The following is a 27968-nucleotide window of genomic DNA, read 5'->3' as shown; positions in this document are numbered from 1 at the left end:
ATGAATGATCTTGCTGATGAAATTAACTCATCTAATAAATTATATGCGGACGATTGTGTTCTCTATCGAGAAATAAGCCCAAACGATTGTTTTCTCCTTCAATCTGACCTTAACAGTATCTCCAATTGGTGCAATAAACGGTGTATGAAATACTGACAAATGTACGAGCATGAGAATATCGCGCCAATCTATTCCCCCTGATTGTTCTAGCTACACTATTAACAATCATAAACTGGAACATGTCCTTCCATGCAAATACCTCTGTGTTCACATTAGCAATAACTTCTCGTGGAACATGCATACCGACTTCATTACTGTCAACGCAAATAGTACTCTAGGATATTTGGGCCATAAGTTTGCTCAAGCACCTTTACATCTTAAACTAATGCTGCATCAAACCATAGTAAGACCTGAACTGCAATACGCATCGACAATATGGAATCCAGCTCGGCATCTCCGTAGTAGATCTAATTAATACAGTTTTTTAAAAAATACTGGTGAGTACTGCTCTATCATTCTTCAACGTATTTGTTCCCAGTCTCTGAATTCTGCATCAGTACCCAACAATTGGAAGACCAGAAAGGTAATTCCCATCTATAAGTCTGGTGAAAACCATGACCTGTTCAACTACAGACCCATATCACTTACGCCAGTCCCGTGCAAAATAATGGCACATATCATATTCACTCACCGTGTTACCTTACTTGAAGATATGATCTTTTTTTCCTCATTTCAACACGGCTTTCGCAAATCATTCCCATGTGAAACACAACTTTTTTGTATTTACTCACAACGTGCACATGCTTCTGGATTCGGGTTTTCTAATTGACTGCATCTTTCTTGACTTCTCAAAAGCATTTGACAAAGTTAACCGCTCTCTTCTTCTCCATAAGCTCCGTTCTTTAAACCAACAGCGTTTGATTGGATACACGCTTTCCTTACTAACAGTGTACAATTTGTTACTGCCAATGAAACTGACTCCCCACTAGCATCTGTCATGCCGGGGTACCACAAGGATTGGTTCTTGTCCCTCTTTGTTCCTCATTTATATTAACGTAGGTACGTTTTCCTCACACATATCCTTTTGTGCTGAGGACTGTGTTATATACTGAAAATTAACTAACGATAACACCAATGTTAATTTCCTTCAATCCGACCTGGATAACGTGATTAAGTGGTGCCGTACATGGCAACTGGATCTTAACATTAAAAAACGTAAGTCGATGCGCTTTTCCCGCTCTAACACAGTGTCCCACATCCATACTAAACAACCTGCTTATAGAATCCGTCGCGTCATATCGCTGTTTTGGTGTTCAGATAACCAACACACTCTCCTGGAAATCAAACTTAGAACTCATAACATTCAAAGCAAATACAACTGTGGGTTACCTGAAGCGCAATTTTTATCTTGCACCAGCCTCACTAAAATTACAGCTATACGCAAAATTTTGTTCGACCACAGTAAGAATATGCCTCGTCAATATGGGGTCCGCATCACACAACTTGATCAGTCCGTTAAATTGTTGCTAATAATAATCGCACTGCAAATGTCACTCAAATGATGGCCGCTCTAAACATCCAAGCACTAGCTACCCGCAGGAAGGCATCATGCATCTGTCTTTTTCACAAAATCTATTATCATAAAGCGTCACTCTGCTCCACATGACCGCCCACACAAAGTTCACATACCCCAATGCAAAACTGTTACCTTCTCCAGTTCATTTCTCCCAAAAACGTCAACTCAGTGGAAAAAATTGCCTGCATCCTCAGTAAACATTAATGACACCGTTCATTCCAAATCTGCTCCAACGAATTTGGTGAGCTGTTCTAGAATACCGTCGTTCTCGTTCTCTTTGCAGTTCTCCTTAGCCATACTGGCGGCTTATGTTTTTCTTTTTTATTTTCCCCCATTTTTTTCTATTAATAATAATAATAATTGGTTTTTCGGGGAAAGGAAATGGCGCAGTATCTGTCTCATATATCTTTGGACACCTGAACCGCGCCGTAAGGGAAGGGATAAAGGAGGGAGTGAAAGAAGAAAGGAAGAGAGAGGTGCCGTAGTGGAGGGCTCCGGAATAATTTCGACCACCTGGGGATCTTTAACGTGCACTGACATCGCACAGCACACGGGCGACTTAGCGTTATTTTTCTGCCAATCGCACTTTCTGGTATTGTAATCTTTCCTTTCACTAATGCCACATTGTATGTATCGCGCTATTACTCTGTGCCTTTGATTGTTCTTTTCTTTTTTTCGCCCCTCCCCTCTATAATGTATTTTTACCCATAGGGTATGTCAAATAAATAAATACCTTAATTTACCCCACTGAATCTGGACAAAACCGATCTGCTGGTTTCATTACCTCCGAATATCATAGTATATCTAGCGTCTGCTTCATGAAGTCAAATCTTAAATTGCCAGATTTACTTCTCCCTGGGAAAATATCTCGCCTGTACTTGTTTTATAAACTTGTCAATGCAGCGCAACACTATTGGCCGCCTAGCACACCATTTCAAGGATTCCGAAGGCAAAGGTAAGGGTTAGAGAAAAGTGCCTCGCACCTCGGTCTTTCGTAACCCCGCTTCTTTGTTTATGTTAAACGACAAGATCACAGGAGAGGTCGTTGAAGCGTTTCACATCACGCGTCAGCACTTGCACTGAATGAAATGAATTTTTAGAAAGCCAGATATAATTTTCTACTGTCTTCAATATCCCATGTTTGGCTGTAAATTGTTTTTAAGGCCTGGAGGTGTACTCTTGTAATTGACTTTAATGTTCACCTATACAAGGGCTGGCCAGACAGGGATATACAAATAGCCGTAAAAAATATTTTCTAGTGAAGAGACGCAATACAGAGGGGGGCGTGGCATTTTTTTTCTATTTCTTGCGACAAAGCTGGTGGTAACTGTCAATCCCACTCTGTATTTGCACTGTGATTCCCCAGTCGTGAAGCAAGCGCCACCTCTACAACATAAGAGTAGCTGTCTTTAGAGCCAGAAATGGGAGGGAGGCGGGGGGGGGGGGGGGGGGGGGATGCACAGATGCCAGAGAGTCGCGAGCCGCATTTCGACCGACTCGCGAGAAGCTGCAATTTGGGCACCTCGGACCTTGTTCCTTGTTTTTCCCGTACTGTAATGCTTGTTTTCACATACATCCTTGCCTGCTTTAATCTTATATCGCCACTTTTTGGTTGCCAGTTGTTTTTCATTCTGCCTTGTACAGTAGTACACACAACCTAACTAGGGCCACCGTTGACTACACTTTTGTCATTTAAGAGTGTCCTACGGGTCTAAACCTGATTTATCGCCCAAGCACATTGCCATGAATAACTCCTCACAGCCTTAAAAGCTGCGCTATAAGTGTGCCCTGTGTACCCTGCAAGTAATGGCCAACGGACATGTGGAAAAGTGTTCATCTCCCTCTGTTCTCTCCCCCTTTCTATCTCTAACTCGTTCCCCTTCACACGTGTATAGTGGAAAACTGGGCTCTACCTAGTTAACCTCCCTGCCTATCCGTTTGTCTTTCTCTCTCTCTCTCTGGGCCGCCCGCAAGGCAGCGGTGATTGTCATCAATGCAGAACACCGCTCGCGGTTCAGACGCTCTGGACAAGTCGGTGCATGATGTAGTACATTGTCCACTTCGTGATTTATTTTATTCTTGTTCGCGCCTAGTTCAGGTTAATTATTAGTTTACACCCTTATTTTAATGCTTATGTATTACTAGTCCCATTGCGAGAAAAGCCGGCGGCGTGTGTTAGTGTACTCCCAGGTGGTACAGAAAATCCCAGCGATGGCAAGAGTAATAGGGTGACGTCATCAAACGGCCCTATAACGCAGACAGCAAGCCAAGCACCACAGCTTCACACAATCCTCTACATGTTGTTCGTCTATATGTACTCGCCACTGGCCGACCTCTGTGTGGCGCCAGTTTTCTCGACATTCGCGCCAAAACTGTGACGCAACCGCTTGCCGTACATCGTTCCGGGTGGTGTCACACACGTTGCATACTGTACAGCTTACATTTGCAGGGGCCTATTGGTTTACTTTTTTTTTGGCTGCCCCACCATACTTTTTGTACAGCTTATATGTGGTAGTAAAGCTGAAGGCTAGCTTGCGACAGGAACTCGAGCCGACGATATATGCACCTTCAATTCTGTGCCTTCGCAGACTTTCCTATCAAAATTCTGTTGCAACCGTCCGCCGTACAACGTTCTTGGTGGTGTCCCAGTGCTCAGTTCGCCAACCGCACCCACCCCGCCGCGGTGGTCCAGTGGTTAGGGCGCTCGACTACTGATCCGGAGTTCCCGGGTTCGAACCCGACCGCGGCGGCTGCGTTTTTATGGAGGAAAAACGCTAAGGCGCCCGTGTGCTGTGCGATGTCAGTGCACGTTAAAGATCCCCAGGTGGTCGAAATTATTCCGGAGCCCTCCACTACGGCACCTCATTCTTCCTTTCTTCTTTCACTCCCTCCTTTATCCCTTCCCTTACGGCGCGGTTCAGGTGTCCAACGATATATGAGACAGATACTGCCCCATTTCCTTTCCCCAAAAACCAGTTATTATTACAACCGCACCCAAACTTCAACGTCTCGCGTCCACACTCGGCCAGCCTCATCGCCGTGCAGCGAGAAGCTCCGAACTTTTGCGGTCCGGTGCGCAACCAGTGCGCAAGGACATGAACTCGTAGACAAGAATTTTAATGCATGTACAAACATTACGCGTAAAGGGCATGCACCCAGGGACAGCAATGATTTCGCATTCCCACATGTAAGCACTCTTAACTGTATCTGTCGATTTTTTTCTTATTTTTCGCTTTAATTGAAGCCTCTGGCGACATGCTGCCTGGTTGCATTTTTGTTTAATCTGACTTCCTGTTTTGTTTTGTGCTTGGTTAGCTAAAAAGAGGAAAGTATCATTCACAATGTGCTACCTTTATGAGTTCCTGCGCGAACGACAAACGTGGTTGCGCGATTCGGTTTCTCGCTTACGCACATATGTTTTCGCTTACGAAAAAACACTTGGAGCCCGTGCACGAAAACACCTTACATGATATCCTGTAGTATTCAACGCACCCGAATTATGCCGTAATGGCAAGTGTGCGAAATAAAAAATAGGTCTGCACCAGCGGTGTCCCCACTTTGACTTGTATGCTTTACGTCCTGTCCTACCCGTTATTGAAACGCTGCCATGGTTAGCGTAAGAGGCTTTTGGCACAGCTGCTGCCCTCACCCTTGGATAGCACAGGACGTTCTATGTGCGCCGCTGTGGAGGAGGTAGCCGTTGGTGAACGCTCTCCAGGTTAGGGCACACGCAGCGCGAATGCACTCGAAAGTGCAAGGTTGGACAGCCGCCGCCGTAGCTCGGTTGGTAGAGCTCCGCACCCGACATACAGAGGCTGTGGTTCAAATCCCACCAGTGGCACGGAGCTGTGTTTTCTTCTACTTTCTAACCAATTATCTTTCAAGTAAAAAATGATTACACCAAAAATTTTCGATTGATCAACACAATTAATAGATAAAACTCACTCCCTCACCCATTGTAGATTTCCTTCACTTTACCACCGATGAGGAATAAATAAATGCTGACACCATGTCCCGCGAGAGGGCTGGCCAGTGAGCCATTTGCAGCTATTACACCTGCGCTCCAGCGGAAGGTGCGCTTTTTGGATGGCACTCCTCTGGCTGGCGCTGACGACAAACTGGTTGCAAGTTTCCACCACTGGGTGCAGTGTCCGTCATGGGCCTTGCACATGTCAGGTGAAGGGCGCCCCTAGCGACAAGCCCCGCATTCGGAAAACTAATGCCGCGAAAAAGCGACTGCAGACACCTGCGACACTGCGACAGTCGAATGTCCCCTGCGTAATCTCTGTTTCGTTACTCCTGCGGGCCGCTGTGTCCGCTTACGATGAGGCAGCTGTGCTCCGACCACGTGGAGCATTTTGATATCCGGACGCGAACGACTGCGTCGTCCAGCCTGAGCAGGTGAAGCATGGTATTCGCTTCGGCGCGCAAGCACTTTGCCTCAACATTCACGGTCGTGCCCCCCGCTGGGCGCGTACTCTTGCTTAGTTCTCTCTGGCCGCCGAAGGTTCACCGAAGCAAGAACATTTCAATGAAGCCACCCATCGCCAAGCAGTTGCAATATGTGCGACCATAAAAATGCTCGTGGAGCTATTCTCCCTTCGTACCCATGGCGCCTATAGGCGTAGAGAATTCGAGCTATGAGTGCAAAAGCACTATTGCGATGGGTAAGCCCCGAGCAAAACCTTGCGATGTTTGTATGTTTGCGCTGTTTCTGGGTTCGTGCCAGATAAAATAAAGGAACAAAAAACACTGAGGGCAGTTAGGTCTGCTTACGTGGAGGAATGCGAAAGCATGTGTTTTGAGGAAAGGAAACATTTTTGAGGGCAGGAAAGGGCGCAGGAGCGGCTCAGGCTAAGAGGGACGCCGTATGTGAAGGGCTCCGGAAATTTCGACCACCTGTTGTTCTTTAACGTGCACTGACGTCGCACAGTACATGGGCCTCTAGAATTTAGCCCCCATCGAAATGCGACCGCCGCGGCCGGGATCGAACCCGCGTCTTTCGGGTAAGCATGCAGCCGAGCGCCATAACCACTGAGCCACCGCGGCGGCATATGCCTTCCTCGAACAATGACTGTGGTCATTACCACATTGATTATGATTCCGGTCATGACGTTGGACTCATGACTCAATTACAATGACTCACATGACAACGACATTCATCTGACACTCTCTTTGTGACCAATGACCCGGAACTTTTTGTGACCATGACTCAGCACTTTTTGGGAGCCATTTTGTGTCTGTGACTTAGATCATGACACATGACTGATGACCACGACTCAATTCCTTCCTCAGACAATACGTCCCGTCATGACTACATTGACTATGATCCCATTCATGAATCATATGACTCAATTACAGACTCACATTACCATGACAATGATCTGACACTCTATTTATATACCAATTGTCATACACATTCAATCATGACTGCATTACACTAGATGATGACGTCATATCGTGCGACACATTTTGCTTCCACATTTTAACGCGACAGCGTTAAGGAGCTCGTGTCGCAGAAAAGCCGGTGTCGTCGGCGTCGGCGTCTTTGGCCTTGAGCGACACCTGAACCGCGCCGTTAAGAGAAGGGATTTTAAAGCGACCGCTGATTGATTGATTGATTGATTGATTGATTGATCGATTGATTGATTGATTGATTGATTGAGCGATCGATCGATTTTTCCTTCCCTTACGGCGCGATCCGGGTGTCCGCAGAGATATGTAAGACAGGCCTCTTTTCCTTAAATCGTCCAACAGGGCATGCGTCGCGCCGAACGGGCGATGGCGTTCCGTGTACTCCTCCGCAACGCTGCGACACGCTGTCGCGTCTCACTCTTAAAGACGAAGCTTAAGCGTCCTTTAATTCTTTCGCCCACATTTTGCGGTTATGTCAGCTGCTGCATAGCCTTGCAATGGTTTCGCATTATTATTAGAAAAAATGTCGAACTCCAATGCTGCGCCTATGAGTTGACACGGTAGCGTACGCCGTTTGGTGCGTCGTCTGCTGCGACTCTTTAGGTTTTTAAATTGTTTCAGTTAATTAATTGATCAATTACACGCTATAATTTCTTCTTAATTAGCATCTACAAGGACTGACTTTTCTTGCTGAGAATTTTGACACCTTTTTGCCCCATTTCCATTTTTGTATTTTATTTGTTTAATTAATAAATTAATACAATTATTTCATTAACTCGTCATAGCCAATCTCACACTAATCAATCATCAATCACTAGAACCACAAATTACCACAATACGATTTTTTTTACGCAGCCGCGATTATTTCCGACGCGTGGTGCCGAATACTACTGCGCCGACAGCTTTTCGACCGAACGAGCTGTATGCGCTATCGCGTAATAAATATCCGCGACTGAGATTCGAACCCGCGGTGGCGCGAACAGCTGAGCTTCGCTGGCAGCTGCGCGAGAGCACTAGGCTGTCGCCGCAGCCGGACACACCTCGTGTTAAACTGCAAGACACTTTGGCGATGTGCATTGCACATCGTCTTATTCATCAACTAATACTACTATAATAATATTCGCGCTTTGAGGTAAGTGGCGGTATTGACAGAGAGATGCGCGCTTATGCGTTGACATGGACAACGTTGTGGCATAAGCAAAACACAGAGCAATACGCGTTCGCGTTGGCAACATTGCTGCAGAAACACAGCTCTGTAGCATAAGTCCCGGCGGTGTACATTGGGTAAATTGGCAATGATGATGAAAAAGTTCAAGACGCTCACAACTGGCTCCCTGGGTCAGTAGAAATTTAAAAATTGAAAATTGTTTTTTGAGCAAAGGAAATGACGCAGTATCTGTCTCACACCTCGGCGGACACCTGAGCCGCGCCGTAAGGGAAGGGATAAAGGACGGAGTGAAAGAAGAAAGGAAGAAAGAGGTGCCGTAGTGGAGGGCTCCGGAATAATCTTGAACGTGCACTGACATCGCACAGCACACGGGCGCCTTAGCGTTTTGCCTCCACAAAAGCGCAGCCGCCGCGTTCGATTTCGAACTCGGGTGCTCCAGATCAGTACCCCCAGTCACGCTTTCAGGTACGCAGTGGTGCACAATATTTCACGCTTAGCAATGCTACATCGCGAGCCATTTTTTCCTGCCTCTATCTTTCATTCGCTGTCTCTCCCGCACTCTCCCTTGCACGCACTTGAGGAATCATCGTTTCCTAACATTTTCTTTACCCACAGTAAGGTATCTGGCGACAGCCGGTCTGATTCAGCTGCGTCTGATTCAGCTGCGATAGGCATCTTGGTACCCACGGCCGGTCCTCGCCTGGTTTATTGATATTCGAGACGGGGGATTCTGCGGCCGTTTGTAAACAACATTGTTCCCGGAAGATCGACCGTGCGGCACGGAGGCAGTTAGCGACCGCCAGAACCGAGCAGGGGTGGCTCACCCCTTCAACTGTGCGTGCTCGCCGGCGCCTCGCCCATTCGGACTTCCCGGAAGACGTTGTTCGGCTTGACAGCGTGATAACTGTCTTTCGGACGCGAAGACAACACTCTCTCTGGTGGGGGAGATGGTCCAGCGGCACCCTCTCTCTCCGGCGAGGCATGTGACGGGGGCGTGTCCCTATGTGAAGTGGTATGTGTGTGTGTGTGTGTGTACGAAAGCGCAAGTTAGGCCACGCTCAACCTGGCGAAGACCTCCTCGAACCTGGGGAATCCTAGGGACCGGACGCTTTTAAAACCGGACGACGAGTGCCATGAGAAGAAATCGTCGATCATCCTCAGATCTTCTCAGATCCTCCGACCTTCCCCCATCACCCACCAATGGGTTCCTAAATCTTGTAAATAATGTAAAATAAACCCCCTGTACAGTTTCCTTCATAACCAAGTCCGACAACGTCATTCGGAGAAGGGACCTGCGGCGCTGAAAGAGTCAGCTCACTCAAGGACCCCTCATCTCCAACAACTGGTTGGCAGCGGCTGGGATGGACCGTGCGACATCGTGCTTTCTCAACCGGTAAGCGTTTCGGCATTTTGCTATAGGATTCGCCAGGCTTCAGATTTTGAGAGAATAATCTAGAATCACTGGGAAGTGCATGTCAATTAAGAAAGGGTAATCTCACGACATTTTGAAGATAGCATTGCCAAAGCGGAGAAAGTGTTTTCATGGACCTTATGAAATTTTCAAAGTCGGACTTGCTGTTGTTATGCGAGGAACTGTCAATGGAAGTACAGGGCAATATTACAAAACCTGAAATATGCAAGACAATTCAGAAAGCACTAAAGAGAAAGCCGATCGGGAAGAAAAAAGAAAAAGGGAAGCGGAATGGGAAAAAAAAACGGCCGTGGCTTAGCTTGGTTAAGCCTGGTGACTGCGAAGCAATTTTCTTCGAACGCTCTTGTCTCTGCTGGGGTGTTTCTTCTGCACACTGTTTTCTTCGCTTTTCGTTTTCCTTCTCTCGAAACGCACGTTCCTTCTCGAGCCGCTGTTCCGGGGTTTCTTGGACACGCCTCTGCCGTTTAGTCGCGTTCTGAACTAGTAGAAGGAGACTCACTGTCGGGCATAATTTCTTCCTTTGCTTCTGCTGTTTCCACAGAGGAGGTTGCACGTTGTCGCCGAGCTGCATACTGGGCACGCCGCTTAGAAAGTCGTTCTTCTTCCGTCTCCGTAGCTCGCTGATGCTTCCTCTTTGCATTCTGCCGAGCTGCCTTGTTCGTAGGCACCATCGTAACATCTGGCTGTATGACTGCCTTGGCGTGAGGAGCGGAGCTGTTTTATACAGCTGGTGTGACGTCACTCTGACCGTAGCGCCCCTGGTGAGAGGAGCGGGAGTTAGGCCGCCGTCGGTGGCTACCGCCTCGCCTCACGACGGCGTGAGATGGGGCCCCGTTTTTACACAGCTGGTGTGACGTCACACCGACCGTAGCGCCCCTGGTGAGAGGAGCGGGAGTTAGTCCGCCGTTGGTGGCTACCGCCTCGCCTCGCGACGGCATGAGATGGGGCCCCGTTTTTACACAGCTGGTGTGACGTCAATCTAGGTCACTTGGTGTGACGTGACGCAGCGAGGTCACGCTAAAGGTCAATGGTGCCTACCACCGCCTCGCCACGGAACGGGCTGAAGTGCGACCTAAAGTAGTATTGCTTCGCAATAAAAGAGAAGGAATGGCAAAAGTGGGAAGCATCCTCCTCCTGCACAACCATTTGCGACATGTCAACCGGCTGTGCCCGTCCGTTTGTGCAGTCCTCGCACCGTCGTCAAGTCTATGACAAGCTACGCGACTCGAGCCATCCCGGTCTTCGTGCCACTCAGCGCCTCATCACCCCTCATTTTTTATGGCCTGGCATCAACACTGACGTCAGCCGTTGGCCTTGAGAGTGTCAGCGCTGCCAACGTGCAAAAACAACCCGCCATAGCAAGTCGCACACTTCAGCCCCTCCGCCCGCCTGACTCACGCTTTGACCATGTACACATCGACATTGTCGGCCCGTTACCTTCATCACGTGGTAAAAGGTGCATCCCCACTTGCGTTGACCGCTACACGCGCTGGCCTGAAGCGCTTCCGGGGTCCACCGTGGCATCCGTTTTCGTAGCCGGTTGGATCTCTCGTTTCAGCTGTCCCAGCCTAGTAACAACCGGCCGTGGACGACAGTTTCAAAGTGATGTGCTCAAAGCGCTAACAAGCATCCTCGGCATCCGCCATATACACACAACTGCGTACCATCCGTCAGCGAATGGAATGGGTTCACCGTCAGTTGAAGGCCGCTCTCATAGCCAGTGACGCTCGAACCTCATGGGTCAACAACCTTCACGTAGTTCTGCTGGGCATTGTTTCGGCAATAAAAGAGGACCTGGGGTGCGCTGCTTCCGTCTACGGGACGACTCTTCTATGTCTACCCGGTGAATCCTTGGGCACACCTGCAACTCCCAACCTCTCGCCTCCTGCCTACATCGAGCAACTTCGGCGGTCGCTCCTTGAACGTTTGTGACCTACTCCAGCTCGACAGCCCTTAACTTACGTCGTTTTCTTAAGCAAGGGCGTGTCTTCCTCGACTCAAGTTTTCGTGCGCCGCGAAGGCGTCCTGCCCGCCCTTACCGCGCCATACGACGGCCCGTTCGAAGCTCTACAGCGCCAAGAAAAGATCTTCACTGTGTCTGTAAACGGCCCGTGAAAACACGGTTGCAATGGACCGTGTGAAACCTCCGTACATGGCCAGCTCGTATATTTCACTCCCCGCTCGTCCGCCGCACGATTCTTCTTCCCCCTCCCTATAGCGTGCCTCGTGAGTAAACGCGTGTCTTGAGCGTCAGCTCGACCACAACGATCTTCACGTCTACGGGGGGGTCCGATCGGCGCCGCCGTGGACCTGTGCTCACCGCAGCCACCGGATGTTCATGTTTTAACGCTGGCCTCATCGGCGCGGCAGGCACGCGAAATAAAGGATTAGTTTCACCGCTGCTGGGCTCCTCGGCAATGGCCGTAACATTTCGCTCTTGTCTCTCACGCGCATGTGTCTATAGTGATGCATCTAGCGTCCCTATATGTATGTTAGTATTTTTGTTTCCTAAACATCACATGTGTGCATTGTTTTTATATTTCTGGCCACCATTTGGGTAATTATACCGACTGGCCAGCTAATATAGAGTTCAGTTGCGAGTCTGCCCTGTATTATGTCCTCCCTAGTGAGTCTCGTAAACTCGCCCCACAAGTTGTATTGCCGAATTTGATGTTATGTTTGGATAAGATTGAACTTGTGGCCGCAAGAAGGCTGCCGCGCCAATGCATGCTTCATTACTGCACCCGCTCCCAGGTCGAAATGGTCGACGAAACCATCAGTGACACATTGCCGGAAGCGGCGCTTCTGATCCGCATGTGAGTTACTCTTCAGGCCCTCTGGCACCATTGTTGACTTAGGGCGGCAGGTGAAGGTGGGGGCTGGCGATGTTTTTGCTATTCCTGAGACTCGCTTAAAGCCTGTCATACATTTATACAAACGAAGAGCGCAAAGGCGAGGTTAGACAGCAGCGATGACGTACTCGAGTGCGTTAACAACTGCACATCACCCTGTTTGCCACCTCCTGCTCGTTGTGCTAATTTAACTGTTAGTTCGCCTCAATACGATGATCCAAGCAGCCCAAGATATCTTCCAAATAAAGGCATATTCATCCGTATACAACAGACCCGCGAACGCAAAGTGAACGCCGCAGAAGATGGGCTTAACTCTGAAACACTCTTCTCAACCGTGGTTGCGTAATTTTCCTATGTTTCCCGGAAACAAAGAATCTTCAGAGTGCGGATGGCTCCTCAGGAATACTGCCTCGTTCCTGTTGGTGTTCGCGCACGCAGCTAAAAGCACACTTCGGGCACAGGCTCGATAAATTCGAAAAAAGGCGTGCCCCGCGACGCGCACTTTGCCGGGAAACATGCAGTGAAGCTTCTACGCAAAACGTATCCTTGATTCTACACAAGAGCCCGCTCATGGGGAGCGAGACTTTGGCTCAAGGTCGCTTTGCTTCAGGTGCAATTTTTCTTACAGAACCAAACAACGTCGCTGTTTTCAAAAGTACGTCAAAAAGCTTCTATCGCAATGCGTTCAACAACGTAATCTTTCAGTTTACAATATTATTTGGACAGTAATAAAGCAATGCAGCAAAGTAATCATTCTCGTTTATGTAATCCAGGAGTAAAATTTTTTCAGCATACACCATTTTAGTACATAGCCGAACTGATGCTGCCAGCGGAGAATACGAACCTGGAAAAAGGCCGATAGATTAAACACTTGCGCTATCACTTGCGCTATGGCCACTGTACTCGACGCGTACACAAGGTTCCAAGGATCAGAACCAGTGCTATAAATCTGCAAAGATCGAAGAGCGTCCCGTTTGAATGAGCAGTGAAAAGCACTAACAATGAAAAGTAATAACTTGGGGTTTGTAGTAAAACATTCAATGTTACGTACTTTATACAAAGCAACTGTTTTTTTTTTTTTTCAGGGAACGGTTGCCTAGCTGCTAATACGCGATGTATTATATGCATTGACTATGCACGGGAAGATACGAATGCTTCCGACACTGAACGTACTGCCCTCTAAAACCTTTTTTGGTCCCCAATGTATGCACCCAAGCCACGTTCTATCGCTCGGGCATCCCTAATGCACCCGTTCTATGAAAACAATGTTACAGTAGCCATCTCTGTTTTTTTTTTTATGCAGCTAGTGTGCCGAGCAACGCGTTACTGCTCAACCTGCCTTTTGGTCTCAAGGAACAGAGCTAGATTTTGAGAGAGTGATGCGCTCTTCCGCCGGTTCTCACTAACGATAGGTTTGCATGTGTCATTTTGAACAAATGCCCTTTGCGTGCGCTCAAAATTTATCAATTTGTACTGACGACAGTCGCTCTCTGACCTTGCGCCTGGCTCCTCAAGCTAAGCCTTACAGGAAACAAAAGCGAGCGAACAGTAGTAATTTCTACTCTAATTGTATAAATGATTGACTACACTCTAATTTTCCTTCTGGGAAAGCTTTCCAATGACGTGACCTTGAGTAGGAGTTTGGACAAAATTTATTGACATAGCCAGTGGCAAAGGGTTCTCAGCACAGTACGTACTGTAGGATAAAGGCGATCCAGTCGGCCACAGATAATAACGCAAAAATGGAGAGAAGAATGGAACGGCAAGACAAGCGACAGCATTCTTCTCTTCACGTCCGTCCGCTGCACTTGATTCGCTTTGAAAGGTGTTACGAAAATTAAACTTCTCCTTATTAATTTGCCTTAGTATGGTCACTATCAGACGAGTTAGGTTCACTGAAGTGCAGAGACCATTTCCAGTTGTTCGTAATCACTAAAATTATCCAGAAGAAGGTACCCATGATCCGTAAATTATTTTTCTCTGCGAACTCTACTAATAACTTCCCCCTGCTATTCCTGCAGCCTATCCCATAGTCGCCTACCACCTGGTCCCCAGCCTGCTTCTCTCCTACCTTCGCATTGAAGTCGCTAATCAGTAAGTGGACTGTGATTTTACTTTCTTCATTGCCGATTCCGCGTCTTCATAGAGACTTTTAATGATCTGGTCGTCGTGGCTGGATGCAGGCGCGTAGCCCAGCACCACCTTCAGCTTGTACTTCTTATTAAACCTAATTGCGATAGCTGCCACAGACTCGTTATTACTATAGAACTCCACTAGGTTGCCAGCTATATCGCGACTGAAAGGAAATCCCACACCTAGTTCTTGCCTGTTAGCTAATCCATGGCAGCACAGTACGTGCCGACCCCTTAGTACTGTACACACCTCACCTGTCCACCAAAATTCACTAAACCCTTTGATATCCCACTTAATTCCCGCTAGTTCCTCGAACAGCACTGCTAGGCTAGCCTCACTAGATAATGTTCTAGCGTTAAACGTTGCCAGGTTGAAATTCCAATGGCGGCCTGCCCGGAGCCAGAGATTCTTAGCACCCTCCGCTGCGTCACAGGTGTGAGCGCCGCCTTGCCTATTTGCTCCGCAGCTGCTGGGGACTGAGGGCCGAGGGTTAATTGGTTTGTTCTTAGAAGGCTGTGGCAAGTATTGCACCTGGGTGGCCAAATCCTATTCTGGTCAGGGAATGCGTTCTCTTTTCTGGTCACCGAGATCAGGTCGCAACCCTAGCCGGATTGTGAAATTACATCAACACGCTGAATTTTTTTTCAAACCCAGTGGAGAATTGCGCGGCACCGAGATTCGAACCCAGGTCCTCTTGAATTCAAGGCGGATGCTCTACCTTTACCTAGATAACTGCAGAGGACGTACCTTGAAAGTTCCAGTAAAACCTGGGGAATTAGAAAAAACGCCAGACTTGCCTGTCTATGGATTGCGAAAGATCCAAGCTGGGCGAAACAAGTTAATTATGTAACTAGATCTGTTAACCGAAAACTCTAATTTTTCTCTAAATTAAATGTCAAGAGTGTCCGCACTTGCTGCTCGGTTTCTTCGTTATTAATCCATTGTACTTCCAACATTAGAACATGCGGCTTTTGTCTGGTACGCCTACACTCAAGAACATATCAAACAGATCAAAAATTCACGTAAAAAAGCAGTTGGTTTCACCTCCAGCTGTTTTAGGCGCACTTCAACAACATCAGCTTTAACAAAGGCAGAACTTTCCACCCATACCAAGCTTTGCTTTGGGCTTTGGGTGGAAGCTTTGGGTGGAAAACCGGATAGCTAAGGCGGAAAACAGAGCTTTCCTCCTAAAACTTTGTAGTATGAAAACAGTACTTCAGTACCAATCCTGAAAAAAACCGATGGGTCTCTGAAGCCTCGACGTTTACCCTTGACCTCTGACCCTTTACCTTTGACCTTTCACTTCTGAGGTGAAATGACTTTGATATGGGGTAGATGGGGGAAGGTCACCTGGTACGAAAATTTAAAAGAAATTGTCTAGGAGATGTGGTGGTAAAGGCAATGTTTAGGCAATAGTCAAGCTATTTTGAAACCAAGTGTTTTCGCACGTCATACTCGGTTTAAAGGCTTTAAAGCTTTCAGTTATTTTTATTTTCATGTAATCAAAGGTCCTTACTGAATACACATTTTTCATCACATCTTTTTTTCAGTGGGTACATTATACGACAAGGTCAGGCCTTAACAATAACTCCTTATTGAGCTCGCAATAAGTGCTTCGAATATTCATTTTCTCCTAGGACTGTTACTCAATAGAAAAAGCTAAAGAATAGCACTCTTTTACTGCCACCTTTTAAACTTCTTTTGCTCGCGCTTCGATCTGTGACATTTGCTGTAACCATTCCATGGTTTATTCGTTATGATTCATTTTGTTTCATTTGATGGTTTGTGTTGAATTGCATGCTTGTTATACATTTTCCTATGTAATGTATGTGTAACGTTGAACACTATCCTGCTAAACTCGCACTCATTATTGCAGTATTTTTAAATAAATGATATAAATAAGCTCAAGTTGTTTAATACTGGTTCCATCTGTTTATGTCGATTGATGTAGATAATTATGAGTTACAACGCCAGAAAGACTGCAGTGAATAGAATAGATGGAAAATCGGTACGCAATCCATTGCAGCAGCGATTGTTACATATAATTAGCAAGTGGAAAGGGAAGGAGGCCGGATCAATAAAAGCTCTGTTTGAGGAGTTGCTGACAGCAGCGTGTCGGCTCGACCTGTCAACTACAACCTTTAGAGGCTAACTTCCTGGCATGGGAGCGCTTTTTTATGTTTTCTTATTGAAAACTGAATCCTGGGTCCACTGGTTCAATAAATTAAAAACATAATAGAGCAGGGGAGCATGTTTCGCGCAGCTTGACGGTCCAGAATAGTGGCGCATAATGTTTCACCTCGCCCATCGATCGATAGCCGCGAAAGGTGGCAGACGCTGCCGGCAAATACGAGAACAATTGCATCTGCTTCCTGATAAACTTCACTGAGTTGGTGTGTTTGCAGCATTAAGTAAATGGCTCGAAAGGCTCAAAACTTTCACCTACTTAAAGAAAGGAAAGCACCTATTATTCCTTGCGCTGAGCTGCCCAGGACATGTGCTGCCAGCCTTGTCTGTAGGAAGAAAGAAAAAAGTCTGGCAGTATAGTGGGACTGACGTGAAGGTGGGATTCGAAACTTCCAATCCCCGAACAACGTATCAGCTCCGCTCATATGAAACAAATTTCTGGGTCTTTTTTTTTTTTTGCCTTCAATTGAAAAAACTTTCCGAAAGACGCGCGGGCTTCCGACGGAGGAACAAAAGAGCTTTCTGCACGACAGGAGCAGTGATGAATGCCAGTTCGAAAAGAAAGTGGGAAGCGAGAATGAACCAAGAAAAAATAGCTGACTGGGCTAAATAATTGACTGCGGGGGGGGGGGGGGGGGGGTGTCCTCTCGCCACCCGCTTTTGATCCCCGCCGCGCTAAAGAAATAACCATTGTTGCAGAGTAACACTAGATAGCGCAGAAAGCCGTTTTATAGCAGGCTGTCAGTGTAAGGTGTAATGTGAATTTCGAGATAACGTAGCATTACCAGGTCATTTCTTGTTTCTTGAATAACACGGTACAAATTTTTGAGGGCGTCGCCCATTCACACGAGCCTAACCCATCAGCAGCGGTGTCTGCCAACTCGGTACTACGCGTGCAGACAACGGAGAGCCAGCGATAGGGACATAACTGAGCACGGATTTTTCCTTTCTTTAAAATCAATTGAACATCGCGAAATGTAGCACTGAACTGGCGGCAACTGTCATGTTATTGAAGCAGCCGTGGCAGTGTGGAGGTCGAAGGATTAGTATTGAAACTAAGGGATTCTGCTTCTCGGCGTCATTCTAAGAAAGTGGAAACAAACTGGGGTCATCTTCAACGAGTCGCCAAGAAGGACAAACGCCTGTTCAACGAAAACTAATCGAGCGTTTTTTGTTGCTATACTGACTTTACGCATAGAAGTAGAAGGGTACATCAGCCCCTCTCGCAACCCGCCTTATTTTTAGCATCTAGCCTTTCGCTGAAAACCTAAGGAGAGCTCAGTGCTTGCTTTTATTTCTCTGTGTCCATGGGTTCACTTTTTAAATTTTCATCCTAGCTCCTTTCTTCATCGTTATGGCCAATAATTATTAACTATGCTCGCTTATAACATTATACGCATATGCAAGGAATACTTCTCCTGTGTAGTTGTATTTCTTTTGTATACCTTACTGTGAGATAATCTTTTAAGGTGTTTTCCTGCCTGCATGCTCCCTTATTTTAAAATCACGCCAGGAAGCTGGCTGACCGCAACTTTCGGTTGCATTTCTTCATTTTCCGTAATGTGATAAAGTGGCGCTATTCTTGATGTAATTCCGAAAGCGCCAAGCTACAGCTGCACCTTAACAGAATGTGGCCCTCACTGCAGGTGCAACAGCGATGCCCATCTACGACAAGCCGTTCGAGCCCGTGCGGGATCCGAGCGCGTTCCGGCGCTACCTGCAAGGCTGCCGCGTCCTGGGGTGCTGCTTCGTGAAGCCCCTGTCCGGCGCCCAGCCTCTTCGGGATCGGCGCTGGTCGCCCTATTCGCTCTACTCGGTCGCCTGCCTAGGCGTCATGTGGCAGCTGGTTCTGCGCTCGGCCGCCCACTACGTAGCACGCGGGAACCTGGACAGCAGCGCGTACGCCGTCCTCGGCCTGCTCTACCTGGCGCAGAGCAGCGTCACTTTTGTCTCCATGGTTGTGTGCGCGCAGGTAAGCGCAGCCACGCTATAGCGGAGCACCACGCGACACTCGTCAGCCCTTCGCCGACTTTACGCCACTCGGCCTCTCAGCTGACCGCCCTTCTTGCGGCTGAGCTCAGCTCAGACTCCCGTCACCTGTGCAGGAGACTCGCGGCAGGACCTTCCCACAGAAACAAAGAGATCTCAACTGGCCTGCTGCCATACAACAGGATTCAATGCAGTACTATTCGGTTCACGTCCTTCTCGCCTATCGTCAATGGCTCAAGAAATTGCTGTTCTTGAAAACTTTATTTCTTTACGGCAATCTTGACTAACGAGATCAGTGGCTCCTTAGTCCCTGTTCTCTTTGTAACCGATCACACAGTGTCGTGTATCAAGAGCAAAAATCAGGATGAAAGAATAGCTCCTTTAAAACATCCCTGCAGTCCACTCTAAAGGCATATTCCTTCTCCGCTTGAACAAATCTTTGTGTCAGCAATCCCACGCTCGAACACTTGAGCTGTCAGTTACCGCTCCCTTTGGGCGCTAGCTTGATGCTCTCCGCGCGCAGGCGCACTAAATATGATGCTTTGATATCCTTCAAGTTGATCTTGGGGCAGTAGTTAGCTATGGCGGAAGCTGCCAATTAACCAGTCACATGGCAGCCCAGTTGTCAACCATCTATGACAAGTGGCAGATCTCACACAGCCTGGCGAACGCATAGGACGCTGAGCACAAGTTCGTGGGTTCGGTCCCTGCCACGGCGGCTGAATTTTGATTGCGGCGAAATGCAAAAGCACGCATGCCCTGAGATTCTGATGCATGTTGCTGACGAAAGACGCGTGACGCAAAGCTGACATTTCAAGGACAGACTTGTGGCTGAAGGTCCGCCACTTCCTTCCTTCCTACTAACAGCGACTCCTGACCATGGACGCACTGTGCGACTTGCTGGAGGCCCGCTTCCCGCTTCCAGCCAAGTCCAAGCGCCGCCTGTCCTGCTTCTACCGTGGCCTGATGCTGCTGCAGATGGTGGAGGCTGCAGATCAGAACGGGCAGCGTGCTGTCCGCTACTTCGGTGCGGCTTCGTCCGGCCTGGAGGTGCTGAGCGCGGCGGTCAATCTGTCTGGTGCCCTGATAACGCTCTTCTGGAGCTACATACCTCAGACGGGAACCGTGGTTGTCGCACTGCTGGCAAGTGCCTACGTCAGCGAGATGGACAGCCAGCTACGAAGCACGGGTGAGATGTTGCTGCAGGAGTGAAATTTTGATGCGGGCAATTAGTCTCTCCAATTGGAATAGGCGCTTCAAATCAATTAAAAGCATGGACATCATAGAAGACACATAAACGGCACGCACAACGTTATTTGCAAATGCCAACTACGTTTCATATGCCATATCTTCCTTCTTATAATTCCTCTACGAAGTAGCTTTGCTGAACGTAAAAGCGCAAAGAGACAAGGACACAGAAAAAGACAGACAACACGAGCGCTTACTTCCAAACGATCTTATTTCATGCAAAAAGCGGAATTTTATACTCCCGATATTGCCTGCGCATGCTTTCAAGGCGTTACCTCAGAGGGGTGAAAGACAACAGTTATTGAGCGACACACTTGAACGATGTAAGATATGCCATCTCTTTTTTTGACAACAGAATGGACGGAGCACTTACGCAGTCATCGCCAGCTCGCGCTATCTCCAAAGTCTCAACAATTTCTCGCGTAATTTGACATTTGTTCTTATAAAGGACTTTGCTCTTGTGAAAGAGAGGACGACAACCCTTTTTTCTTTTGCTTTTGCACCGGAGACAATGAATGCTCATGTGGCCCCCTCTATTGTTGTTCACAGCGTAGTCATGCTCACCCTGTTGCTCATTTAGGCATCTTCCTGTTTGGCCTATACAATATTTACCACAGGTTAACGGCACTTTGTACGCAACACCTTCTGTGCATCTCGCGAACGGTTTTTGATGCCTGATTGTGTAACCAGTTTTTCCCGGGTTTCTGAACCTTTTTGCTTGCATAATGAACTCAGCTTATCTGGGGCAGAGAACAACACGTCAACGTTCACCCTTTCAAAACAAAGAGACGCCGACCAGTAAAACGAAAAAATTGTATTGACGTTTCGGCGCCCAGAACGGGGGCCTTGTTCACCTGAACAAGGCCCCCGTTCTGGGCGCCGAAACGTCAATACAATTTTTTCGTTTTACTGGTCGGCGTCTCTTTGTTTTGAAATGTATCCCCCCGGCCAGACGGGATTCCGTCACACTCTCGACTTCATCAACCTTCGCCAGGCCCATGGCCAAGGAATCATCACCAAGATTCGTCAGTATGTTGGCCTCAACTGCCGTATTGCCTCATTCAAGGCTCACCTGAATTTTACTCTAACATGCAAAGCCCGCGCCTTGGTTCCCCGCTCCTTGCGTCTCAACAGACCGGTGTCGACGCCTTTTGGGCTCAGTGTGGTTGGCAAAGCGGAACATCAGCTCCTGCAAGCAAGAATCTTGGACTGCAAAGGAAAAATCCGCGCACTGGAGAACGAAGCGTTTTTTGCTCGTCGTCGTCTAGAACACCAATCTCCTAATGAGTTCACCAGCATTCAGTTGCACGCAAATCAGAAGATGGAACGTCAACGCCAGAAAGGTGAGCGTGCTCATGACAATAAGTTAGGCAGGCTCCTATCCGAGCACCAGTAAAAGGTGAACAAGGCCCCCGTTCTGGGCGCCGAAACGTCAATACAATTTTTTCGTTTTACTGGTCGGCGTCTCTTTGTTTTGAAATGTATCCCCCCGGCCAGACGGGATTCCGTCACACTCTCGACTTCAACGTTCACCCTGTTGCCAATCTTTTTAATATTTTGCGAAAGCTTATGTTTATAAGGAATGACTGCAAATTTCTTTTTGTCGTTTTCAGTCATTCCTTATAAACTTGAGCTGGCGATGACTGCGTAAGTGCTCCGTCAATTCTGTTAAAAAGAAAGAGATGGCGTATCTTACATCGTTTAATTGAGTTGCTCGATAACTATTGTCTTTCGTCACTCTGCGGTAATATTGCCTTGTAAGCATGCGCAGGCAATATCGGGAGTATATAATTCCGCTTCTTGCATGAAATAAAATCAGTTGGAAGTAAGCGCTCGTGTTTTCTGTCTTTTTTTGTGTCCTTGTCTTTTTGCGCTTTTACGTTCAGTTCGCGGCCGCCTCTTTTGGCGCTTCATCTGTGTACGAATTCAAAGTTGCAGCTCAGTGCCGCGTCAGCAGCAGAGCGGACACAATCACCGCCGGGCTTGCCGCACTGAAGCGGGATTTGCGACTCGTGCGCCACATTGTGGCAGCCGCTGAAGATGCCTTTCAGGCGGGTGTCCTGGCGGCGCACCTGGGCTACGTAGCCCGCCTCTGCATCGCCGTCTACTATGTCATAACGAACCAGTTCCACGTGGTCAGCACATACTCCTACGTCATGTACGTTTGCTACGTCGTCGTTCACGCCATCATCCTTTCCAAGAGCGCAGACGGCCTAACACTACAGGTGAGCTCAGTAATCAATATGCCTTACACGAAATACGCTACCTTGAAATAAAGGTGGAGCTTAAGGACATATATACAAAATTCAGATAGCATGGACAGTGGCCGAAGCATAGATCAGTGGCAGTCAAATGCGTACCGTCTTGGCCCAAAGTAAGCGAGCAGCGGGGTTTCTGTGTGGCGAAGCCTCCATGGCAGCCCTGCAGCAGCTCTGGATTTGTATAAGTTAAGAAAAACCCTTGCTCCTCCTTGCTAGACCTTTTGATGTTCAGAGGTGCCTCCATTGTACAGCTGAGAATCAAACCGGGCTGCTTGGTTACTTTTGGCAAAGACGCTGCATCCGTTACTAGTTCGGCTTTCACTCTGGAGCAGTGCAGTAACAGAATGCTGCATCCAATGGAATAGTACTACTGCAGCAACATGAGACAAAAAGCTTAGAAGTATAACAGCGGCTATTTTTTCCCACGTTCTCACTCGTGGCCAGCACCGTCAATGATCTCTTCTTGTTGTTAACAACGTTACGTCAAGAGGCGCGGCTCAGTGTGCAAAGTCCCGCATTTATGTCTTCAATACGTGCACTGACATGTCGCACTCTACCCCACCGTCGCCTCCTTCTTCTCGCAGGAGTGCCGCCTGCAAGGTGGCGCTCCTGCCGCGCCCCTAAAGTCGTCTCGCCATCACCATCAGCCTAACTACATCCCCTGTAGAGCAAAGGCATCTCCGCCCGGCCCTCTGTCAGCTGCGGTCACGTTATCCACGCAAACTTCCTATTCATCCACCTACCTGTCTCCTCCCCCCGCTACACTCAGTTTCCTTGAGAGACCATCGGCTATCTTGCTTTCCCATTACATGCACTGTACCCATCCCTGATTACTTCTTCCTCATTTCGATTAGTGCAACCTTTGTCCGTAAAGTATCGAGACTGATTTATTTTCTTCTCTAGAAATAATTCCCCAAAACAATTGTTGGTGCGTATATGTAGCGCCATCTTTTCGGGATAACCTGAGCTATTTATTTTAATTGCTGTGGCAGTCGCTAGATGTCACATGTAGAAAAATACGTTTTAACTAGTAGTCTGCGCATTCTACTCTGACTGAATGTGGAGAGATGGACGTCGACCTCGAACAGCGTGTAAACATAAAATTCTGTGTGAAGCTTGGCAAGACAGCCACACAGACGTATGAGCTCCATCGTGACGCTTACGGCAACGAGACATTATTGCGGGTGAGAGTTTTCGAGTGGTACGAGAGGTTCGTTTCGGGGAGAACGTCGGTGGAAGACGACACAAGGCAGGGGCGTCCTTCAACCTCATGGAATGAAAACAAAGTGGCTCGAATCAGGGAAATCGTAGAACAAGACTGCACCATTAGACTCCGCATGCTATCAGATGCTCTCGACGTTAGTAAAACAACATGCCACCAAATTTTGCGTGAGAACCTGGGGAAACGAAAGCTGAATGCCAGACTTGTGCCGCACTCTCTCACACAGAACCACAAAGACACGCGGGCATCAGTGAGCGCTGATTTGCTCTACGAGGAAGAGAACGATGCTGCATTCGTCGACAGCATCAATGCTGAAGACGAAGCATGGTGTTTTCAATAGGATCCTCAAACAAAGAGGCAGAGCGCCGAATGGCGGTCCACAAGCTCTCCGGCGTGAGTAAGGTGCGGCGACTGAAGACCAGAACAAAGACGATGCTGATAGTTTCTTTCGATGCCAGAGGTGTCATACGCATGCGTGATGCACTGCGACGCCGTCGCCCTGACTTGTGGGCATCTGGACAATGCAGCCTTCTCCACGATAACGCAAGGCCGCACACTGCTCTCAGCGTGACAAAATTTCTCGCCAAGCAAAGCATTACTGTACTTTCCCATTCGCCATACTCGCCTGACCTCTCCCCATGCGATTTTTTCCTGTTTCCTCATGGGAAGAGAGCCCTAAAAGGTAGCTAGATGGGGAGCGTGGAGGTCATTCAGGACGCCACGACAAAGCAGCTGACAGCCCTGCCAAAAGTAGCGTTTTCTAACTGTTTCCAAGAGCTCAAGAAGCGTTGGAAGTTGTGTATAGACTGCAAGGGAGACAATTTCGAAGGGGTGCTGCACAAATGATTTCCATTCGAAACAAATTTTTTTAATGGACTCAGTCCCGGAACTTTACGGACAAAAGTTGTATGTCATTAGCTCGCGGGGTGGAACGATGGCGTAGGGGTAGAGCATCCGCCTCGCGAGCAAGAGAACCGGGGCTCAAATCTCCGTGCAGTGCAATTCTCCACCGCATTAAAAAAAATATCCGCGTGTCATGGAATTGCATAACTAAGGCATGGGGTGCAACCTTATCTCGGGGACCAAAGCAGACAAAGCACTCCCTCACCAGAACAGGATTTGGCCACCGTGATGTAGTAATTGGCCACAACCTCCTATATGAATACTCTAACTAACCCCCCGCCCTTAGTCCTCAGCGGCTATGGAGCGTTTGGCCAAGGCGGCGGTCAGGCCTGTGACACAGCGGAACGTGCTAAGAATCTCTGGCTCCGGACAGGGGAAACTGAACCTGGAAACGTTTAACACTAGATCCTTATCCAGTGAAGCTAGTCTAGCACTGTTGTTAGAGGAACTAGCGGGTATTAAAATGAATGTCATAGGGTTCAGAGGTCAGAAAGATAGATGAGGCGTATACAGTGCTAAAGGGCAGGTACGTACTATGCTATAGTGGATTAGCCGACAGACGAAAACTAGGTGCGGAATTCCTCGTCGATAAGTACATAGCGGGCAACATACAGGAGTTCCATAGAATTAACGAGAGGTCGGCAGTTATCGTAATTAACCTTAATAAGAGGCACAAACTGAAGGTGTTACAGCCCTACGCACCTACCTCTAGCCGTGATGACCAAATTGTCGAAAGATTCTATGAAGACGTGAAATCGGCAATAAGCAAAGTAAAAACGCAGCACACTATACTGATCGATGACATCAATGCAAAGGTAGGCAAGAAGCAGACTGGAGCTTAGGCAGTGGGTGACTGTGGCACTGGCTTTAGATATGGCAGGGGAGAGTTATTAGTAGAGTTCGCCGAAAGGAAAATTTACGGAACATGAACACCTTCTTTCGCAAACGGGAAAACAGGAAGTGGAAGGGGAAGAGCCCCAATGGTGAAACAAAAGAAAAAACGAAAAACAGAAACTCGTCGCATCTCAGCTGGGATCGGCATGTGGAAAATATTTGTAAAAAGCTCTCTTCAGTAGCAGGGGTTCTATCACGATGTCGAAGACTTCTTCCCACTCACGTGAAAATTCAAATTTATCATGCTCTTTTCGGTTCCGTTTTGAATTATTGTAATTCTGTTTGGACAACCACCACAAAAACAAATGTGATAAAAATAGAGGTTCTGCAGAAGAAAATGATCTGCCACATTGCAAACGTTCCTTATCTCTCTCCAACGCAAACTGCTTTTAGAAATTATAATTCGTTTTGAACATATGTATGTTTTTCGCATTTTGAGGTTTTTTACCTTTCTTATCCTGGTTATAGAGATTTCCTAATACGTACTGCACATTTAAGGACCGCTTCGAATCAAATCTACACCCGAAACACCCATCTCTGGTATATTCCATATTTTCCAAATAATTATAAACTACAAACGCTTGAACACAATTTACCGACCACTCTTAATAAGTACAAATTTTGGGTACTGTTAAAGCAAATGAGTTAAAAATGTATTTTGTTAATATATAGCCAGGTCGCATTTTATGTGCATCTGTTGTTTGCCGGTGCCATGTAAGCATATGGAGCGTTTTTTTTTCTCTTTACTTTTCTCGGGTCCTCTAGGTCTTTGTTTTCATGTGTCTGTAAACTGTTGTTAGTGAACATACATGCTCATTTTTTCCATTACACTGAATCGATATTTCACTTGCTTCGTTGTTTTTGTGTTGGTTCAAACCTATATATATTTGTAAACATTTTTTTTCTGCTTGATTCTTCTCTAATTAGAGTGTGTTTGTCGTGTGCTGCCATTCAGAGGGGCTTAGGCCCAGTCAAGCTGCTTTTTAGCAGCTTTTAGCTCTTGCATTACTCTAGGATGTAATTTGCATTCTGGAAAAATAAAGCGAAATGAAATGAAATTAAATGAAATAGACTTCTTACTGTGCGCTCACTCTGGCATCGTGCAAGATGTGGAGATCCTCGAAAAGGTGCGTTGTATCGACCAAAGGATGGCAAGGTCAGGAATTAGCCTAGATTTGAAAAGAGAACGGAAGAAACTAGTCAAGCGGAAGCCCATTAAAGCGTGAGTTAGCGGTAAGAGGGAAAGTAAAAAGATTCAGGATCTCGTTGCAGAGCAGATAATCAGCTTTAGCTGAGGAAGGCGACCTTAATTTTCAAGCAATGAGCGATAACCTCTCTGCTGTCATTACATAGTTCGAAGTAGAATAAGGCGGTAGGATGGATAGACAGGGTACCGGCAACCTATCTCAGGAGACGAAAAATCTGATTAAGAAACGCCATATCATGAAAACATTTAGCCCCATAGACGCAATAGAACTCTCAGAGCTACCAAAGGTTAGCAAAATGCGCAAAGTAACCAGCAATAATAAAGTTTATTACGGAGAGAATCGAGCATACTCTGAAGAGCGGAGGAGGTAGCCTAAAAGCGGTGAAGAGGAAACTAGACATATGCTAAAATCGGATGTATGCGTTAAGAGACGCGATGTCATTAGCAATATGGATAAGATAGTTATTGTAGCCGATGAGTTGTACGCAAATATATACAGTAGCCAATACAATAAAGACGTTAATGAGAGAGCTTTTAGCGCACATCAGTGGAACATACCGCCACTAACGAAAGGTGAAATAAAGAGAGCCTTAGCAGCAATTCAGAGGGGGAAAGCAGCTGGTGAGCATCGAGTAAAAGCAGATCTGTTTGAGTGGGGAGATAACACTCGAAAAGCTAGCCACGCTGTATACGCAATGCCTTCTGGCCTTAAGCGTACCAGAAGCTTGTAAGAACGCTAACATCATCTTTATCCATAAAAGAACCGACGTCAAGGACATGAGAAATTACTCAGTGATCAGATTGCTGTCCGTTGCCTATAAGGTATTTACTAAGCAAATCGCTAATAGAGCCAAGGCAACCTTACACTTCAATCAACCAAATGGTCAGGCAGGCTTTGCTAAAGGATACTCGATAATCGACCGCATTCACACTGCCAATCAGGTGATAGAGAAATGCGCAGAATATAAGCAGCCCCATATGTGGCCCTCACAGACTAGGGGAAGCATTATACTCAGCTGATATCTTAACGGCCATGAAAGCATTGGGGAATCAGGATATACTTGAAGATATCTACAACGGCTGTACCGCTACCATACTCCTCTATAAAGTCAGCAATAAAATTCGAATAAGGAAGGGTGTCCGGCAGGCAGACAGGACATTTTCAATGCTAGTCACCACCTGTTTACAAGAGGTATTCAGGGGCTTGGATTGGAAACAGTCGGTGAGAAGGGTTCATTTAGAACACCTTAGTAATCTGCGATTCACCTTGCAAAGTTACTCAGGAGATTAACTGCAAAGCATGAGCGTTGCCGTAGACATGTAAAGGAGAACGGTGGGTCTAAAAATTAATATTCAGAAAACCAACACTATAAACAGTCTCGCAAGAGAATATCAGTTGATATTTTGTAGCGAGGCTCTGGAAGTGGTTATGGAATACGTCCGCTTAGGTAGGTAGTGAACGCAGATCCGGATCACAAGAA

At 47.2% G+C, this 27968-nt stretch overlaps 1 protein-coding gene across 1 annotated transcript in view; it reads left to right on the top strand.

Moving 5' to 3' along the window:
- Nucleotides 1-27968, top strand: part of LOC144094440 (uncharacterized) — a 149579-nt gene that overhangs the window by 101831 nt on the left and 19780 nt on the right. Inside the window, exons 2-5 of the mRNA XM_077628377.1 lie at nucleotides 14465-14537; nucleotides 18410-18735; nucleotides 19620-19895; nucleotides 21887-22225. Coding sequence (XP_077484503.1) covers nucleotides 18421-18735; nucleotides 19620-19895; nucleotides 21887-22225 — 930 coding nt within the window. The 5' untranslated portion in view covers nucleotides 14465-14537; nucleotides 18410-18420. The remainder of the gene's footprint in view (nucleotides 1-14464; nucleotides 14538-18409; nucleotides 18736-19619; nucleotides 19896-21886; nucleotides 22226-27968) is intronic.

This window comes from Amblyomma americanum, chromosome 6 (assembly GCF_052857255.1).
Source record: "Amblyomma americanum isolate KBUSLIRL-KWMA chromosome 6, ASM5285725v1, whole genome shotgun sequence".
NCBI lineage: Eukaryota > Metazoa > Arthropoda > Arachnida > Ixodida > Ixodidae > Amblyomma > Amblyomma americanum.
This window is presented reverse-complemented; position numbering and strand designations above follow the sequence as displayed.